The sequence below is a fragment of the Scyliorhinus canicula genome, chromosome 15 (assembly GCF_902713615.1).
Source record: "Scyliorhinus canicula chromosome 15, sScyCan1.1, whole genome shotgun sequence".
Lineage (NCBI taxonomy): Eukaryota > Metazoa > Chordata > Chondrichthyes > Carcharhiniformes > Scyliorhinidae > Scyliorhinus > Scyliorhinus canicula.
In genome coordinates, this window is record NC_052160.1 from 95,831,895 (window position 1) to 95,837,894 (window position 6,000).

At 43.3% G+C, this 6,000-nt stretch overlaps 1 protein-coding gene across 2 annotated transcripts in view; it reads right to left on the reverse strand.

The window, feature by feature from the left end:
- The window catches only part of apobec2a (apolipoprotein B mRNA editing enzyme, catalytic polypeptide-like 2a), a 28,693-nt gene extending 22,947 nt beyond the window's left edge, over nucleotides 1-5,746 (reverse strand). For both annotated transcript variants that reach the window (XM_038820724.1, XM_038820725.1), the window contains exon 1: nucleotides 5,510-5,746. In XM_038820724.1, the coding sequence (XP_038676652.1) occupies nucleotides 5,510-5,643 (134 nt within the window). In that variant the 5' untranslated portion in view covers nucleotides 5,644-5,746. The remainder of the gene's footprint in view (nucleotides 1-5,509) is intronic.
- Between the last annotated feature and the right edge of the window lie 254 nt (nucleotides 5,747-6,000).

The window sequence follows — 6,000 nt, forward strand, 5'->3', positions numbered from 1 at the left end:
CCCACTTAAACCCTCACTTCCACCCTATCCCAGTAACCCCGCAACCCAAAAACCCCTCCTAACCTTTTTGGTCACTAAGGGGAATTTATCATGGCCAATCCACCTAACCTGCATTACTTTGTCTGCGTAGCAGCTTCACGCAACTCTGGCAGAGACCACGGGCTGGATTCTCCGTTCCGCCGCACCACATTTCCTTTCCACCCCGCCTGCAGGATGCTCTGTTACCAAAGCTGATCAATGGGGTTTCCCATTGTGGGGCAGCCCCACGCCGTTGGAAAACTCCCAGGCTGCCGGCAAAACGGAGCATCCCGCTGGCAGAGAATCCAGTCCCACGTTTTAGAATTATAGAGTTATTGGCTGGAATCATAGAACGCATACAGTGGAGAAAGAGGCCATTCAGCCCATCGGGTATGCACCAATCCTCTGAAAGAGCACCCTACCTAGGCCACCCACCCCTGCCCTATCCCTGTAACCCCACCTAACCTGCACATCTTTGGAATGTAGGAGGAAACCGGAGCACCCAGAGGAAAGCCATGCAGACACGGGGGGAACGTGTAAACTCCACACAGTCACCCAATGCTGGATAGGAGTCTGGGTCCCTGGCGCTGTGAGGCAGCAGTGCTAACCACTGTGCCGCTATGCCTCCATCTTCGGGTCCATCCGGCAGCAGGAAACCTGGCGGGAGTGGGACGTTAATTTGGCCTCAGGTCAAAAATCAGTTTGTCGATGGTGGGTTGAACCATAGGAATTCTGTTCTCGGGACATTAAAGGCGGGTTAAAGGCTGGTCAAACTTGTCAACTAATCAGATTGGGATGTCCTTAGGCATTAATATCTCATGCGTGCTCTTAAAAAGGTCACCTCGCCGGAATTAATTCCCATCCCCTTATCACATTTCCCACAACCGAGAAATTAGAACATACACTTTCAGCCAATTGTGTCTGCGCTCACTCTTTGAAAGAACAGTAATGCCTCAGCCCCCTTTTTATTTACTCATAGTATCCCTACAGTGCTGAAGGAGGCCATTCAGCCCACTGAGTCTGCACCGACCCTTGGAAAGAGCACCCTACCTAGGCCCATTCCTGCACCCTACCCTGTAACCCAGTAACCATTCCTAACCTTTTGGACTCTAAGGGGTAATTTAGCATGGCCAATCCACTACACATCTTTGGACTGTGGGAGGAAACCAGAGCAGACACAGGGAGAAAGTGCAAACTCTACACAGACAGTCACCCGAGGCTGGAATTGAACCCAAGTTCCTGGTGCTGTGGGGCAACTGTACTAACCACTGTGCAAAAATGCCACCCCTTAAGCACTGTTCAAATCCCTTGTAAAATCATTTATGGAATAGGCTTCCACTAACATTTTGGGCAGAGTGTTCCAAATCCCCACAATTCCGAGTGAAATTGTTCTCCTCAATTTGATTCATTTTCCGAGATATTTTGCCAATGATTTTGAACCTATAACGTCTGGTTATTGACCCAGCTGCCAGAGTGAATACATTTTCTCTCCTTACTTAATCAAAATCTTTCACCATCTTGGAAAAACTGCATCAGATCATCTCTTAACCTTCTTTGTTTCAAAGGGAACAATCTTTAACCTCTCTTCATCCTCCCTGGTATTATCTTGGCAGATCTCCGTGTGGGCCTTTTAAGGCCATTAAATAGTTCCTGAAATGTGTTGCCCAGAATTGTCCTCAAGATTAAGGGCAGCACGGTAGCATTGTGGATAGCACAATCGCTTCACAGCTCCAGGGTCCCAGGTTCGATTCCAGCTTGGGTCACTGTCTGCACATCCTCCCCATGTGTGCGTGGGTTTCCTCCGGGTGCTCCGGTTTCCTCTCACAGTCCAAAGATGTGCAGGTTAGGTGGATTGGCCATAATAAATTGCCCTTAGTGTCCAAAATTGCCCTTAGTGTTGGGTGGGGTTACTGGGTTATGGGGATAGGGTGCAGTTGTTGACCTTGGGTAGGGTGCTCTTTCCAAGAGCCGGTGCAGACTCGATGGGCTGAATGGCCTCCTTCTGCACTGTAAATTCTATGATCTATGATTCCAGTGATTTATAAAGTTCTAGCAAATTCCCACATTTACTGTTCCTCTATAAACACATGCAACTCATATGTTTTTTGTAGCTGCCTTATCAATTTATCCAGCCACTTTTATGAATTTGTGTATATGAACACTAAGGTCTCTCTGCTCATCTACACTTTGTAAAATTGTGCATTTATTGGACACTGTTTTTTAATAGTAGACCACCAAAAGTGCATCACTTCGCACTCTCTACCTTGAATTTCATCTGCCGTGCCCATTTCACCCATGCTGTCTATATCATCCTGAAATCTACAATTATCCTCATCACTACCTACTACTGTGCCAAGTTTTGTATTACCTGCAAACCATGTTCTGCTGCTTCCTACACACGGAGGGAATCTAGATCGTTTGTCAAACATGAAAATGGATGGCTGAATGTTCCAGCCCTTCCTGCTGGAAAGATTTTCCAGTCCCCACTGATAGCTCCCCCCCACCCCCACCCCCACCCCACCCCCCGCCGCGGGTTCCTCGACGGCACGGCTAGGAACAATGCAAAGTGCCGTAGACACCCTCTCCCGCCAGAAAAATCCGGCCCAGAACAATGGACACAACACTGATTCGTGGGCACCACCACATGTCTGAAAATCATTCATCTTTTACGTCTCTCTGCTTCCTGTCACTAAGCCAGATCAGCATTCATACCATCACTTTCCCCTTTGTTCCACGGGCTTCCCTGAACCCATTAATTGTTTCCAATAACGTCCCCATCACCAATGTTAGGCTGACTGATCTGTACTTTTCTAGTGCAACCCTCTCCCCTTCCTTGAATTGTGCTTAAACATCAGCAACCTTTAAACATTGCTCTCAAACCCAATAAGGATTTGAAGGTTGTGACCATTGCCTCTGCTATTTATATCTTTGCTTCTTTTAACAACCTCAAGTGCGTTTTATCCAGACCAAATGACTTGCCAACTTTCAGTGATGCTGATATTTTTTGTGCATATTCTGTCTATTACTATCCTGTCCATAACTCCTCTTTTAGTGTCACCTTCACGCCATCTGTTTTCCTATGTGAAGTTGGATTGAAAAAATTCAGTGGGTTATAGGCTGACTCTGCTCTTATACTGTATCAAATTGGAAGAAGGATCATCAGCTCAAGACAGACCAACAAAATGGCAGAAAAAAGTCGCTGCGGAATGGGTGGGGACACAGAGTCAGTGTGCAACGACACTGGGATTCACAGTATTCACAATGTATCGCACAACTGCGGCCAGTGTTGAATAACAGGTTTAAAAGGCCGAAATAGCTCCATAGCTGTAGGAAAATGCTAACCTGGGTTATATAAGCCTGAATCTTAAAAATCTAAGATTCCGCTGACCTACATTTAATCTCCTTGGACTCATTTGGAAAATCTGGAATTGAACAAAATCTGTTTGCTTCTATTGTCGGGCGATTGTTCACTAATGCATTAGAAAAGTCATTGATTATAACACAGAACTCCCTATTTACCTCACAACTTGTAAACTAGCTCTTTTATCATCAGTTACTTCTTCACTCATCACCTAAACAAGGTTTGCACAGAAATAATCCTTTTAAAAAAGAGTCAGAATTTCATCAAGTGTTTATGGATTAAGGGAATCATTACACTCGGCAAATTCACAATCCCACCAGCAGAATCGCTTCACTCATGGCTTTCTACATGCCTCTGTACCTCTGCCTGTAGGCAGTCGGGCTCAATTCCTGGTTCAACCAATTAAAGGAGGCAATAAACCCAATAAATAACTGAGGACAAATGGTTAGACTAGAACTAGGCATTCTTAGTATGAGAGATTTATTCAAACATCTGGACACACATGAAACCCTAATCATAACATAGGGAGCCTTGCACAGAGAGATTGCAAGTCTGAGAGAGGGCTACTCGACACGATCGTGACAATAAGCGATTTTCACTTCATTTCATTTCAAATATCTGACACATGTTTCCTCAATGCAAGCCTGGGGTCACATGAATTTTCCTGTTGTATATGTGCCTATTAGATATATTATATAACTTCTTGGTGTTACACTCCAGAAAGCCAAGTTAAGATGGGTAGAACTGGAGCCAATCTTTATATTTTTGTAAACTGTATTAACAGAGATACTCATTGCAAACACTTCCTTACTCAATGAACCACTGTTTCAATAGTTTCCTACTTAAAGGAGCACAAGTAAATCTGCAATTAATGCCCACTACTGGAACACATTTAAATATAATTAATAGACAATTAACAATATATATATCCACACAGAATTCTGGCAGAATTTGATATATATATATATATATATATATGTACATATATACACACATAATCCATATATCCATCATATAAACTGCATATTATAATGTATATAGAAAGAAGTTTTGTATCTATACAGCACCCTGTGATATTTCATTTCTCAAAGTGCTTCAGATACAATTAATTACTCTGCATGAAATACATTCACGTCTATATTTCATACACTATACACATGCAAATCCATTTTCGGGTTTGCATATGTGTGATACTTGCTCATTCCTGCATATTTATTTAACATAATTACTAAGATCACTTTTCCTTATTCTTTGATCCTCTAACAAATCTCGCCTACTGGCAGGTCCTGCCAGAACACTCCAATGTTCTGCCATGACTGGCCAATTTCAGGGTACATGCCCGGAATTTTCTGAAATGAGCTCCGAACAGGTGTGGCTCAGTGCCAGGTGAGTGAATTCAGAAAACCAGCCCAATCCTGTTCTTGCAACACCTGTTCAGAAATTCCGACACACAGACTGATAAATCCAGAGGTAACTATTGGTGATAATAGTGAACAAATGCTTCATGCATGGCCCCCTTCTGCACTGTAAATTCTATAAATTCTATTGTGACTAGGTCAAGTCCTGCACGGAAACAATGAGCAAGTAAACCCCAATGGAATGTATTTAAAAAACTAATTCACTAATATCTATGGTGCATATCAGTGTTTTTAACTTTAGCTCCAGTTTAAATTCAATGAATCACTTTCTTTCTGACAAAGATATTTCTTATTCCGCTTGTCAAAATTAAACCTTGTCTAACTTCATTTTAAAATTTTTCCAATTAAGGGGTAACTTAGCGTGGCCAATCCACCTACCCTACACATCTTTGGGTTGTGGGGGTGAGACCTATGCAGACACGGAGAGAATGTGCAAACTCCACATGGACAGTGACCCAGGGCCGGGATCAAATGCGGTTCCTCGGCGCTGTGAGCCAGCGGTCCTAACCAGTGCGCCACCGTGTCGTCCCGTCTGATACTTCTTGATCTATGGTAAGAATTCTTTCCACATATAATGCATTGGCATGGTAGATAGTTCTGGTCCATATATTTTACTCTGAAGGAAAAAATGTTTAACAATGGTTTGTCAAATTCCTAAATAACTTTTCCTTCCTTCCTGAACTGGCATCAATGAGAGAGGTTCAACACTCACCCTATAATTGTCTGAAAAGGCCCTGGGTCAGGGAGTTCTTCATTCTCTGTGCCAGCCTCTCCACCTGTTTCGCCTTCAGCAGATTTTTCATTATCAACCTTCTTATTCTCTTCATTGGTCTGCTTTTCAGCCATTTCGGACAGATTCCCGGCGGATCAGTGCAACGCGATCAGACTGAAAGCAGCTCTGTACTGAGCAAGCGAGTGCCCCTGTCATATTAATGGCTCACACACTAAATAAGGGAGCAGAGGAGGAGGAGAGGACGTCCAGCCCAAAATAAACTGCAATCAAGTCATCCTCATTAGCTCCATCAATCACAGACAGCTCTCCCCAATCCACACATTTTTCCAATTGGATTCAGTGTCTCTTTCCAACACAGTTCATCCTACCCTTCATCCTTTACATCTTTTTTTAACCTTTGCTTGAATATTTTGCCAAAAAAGATTTTAAAAAGTACTGTAGCTGACTTTCAAGTTAGTAAGCAGAATTTA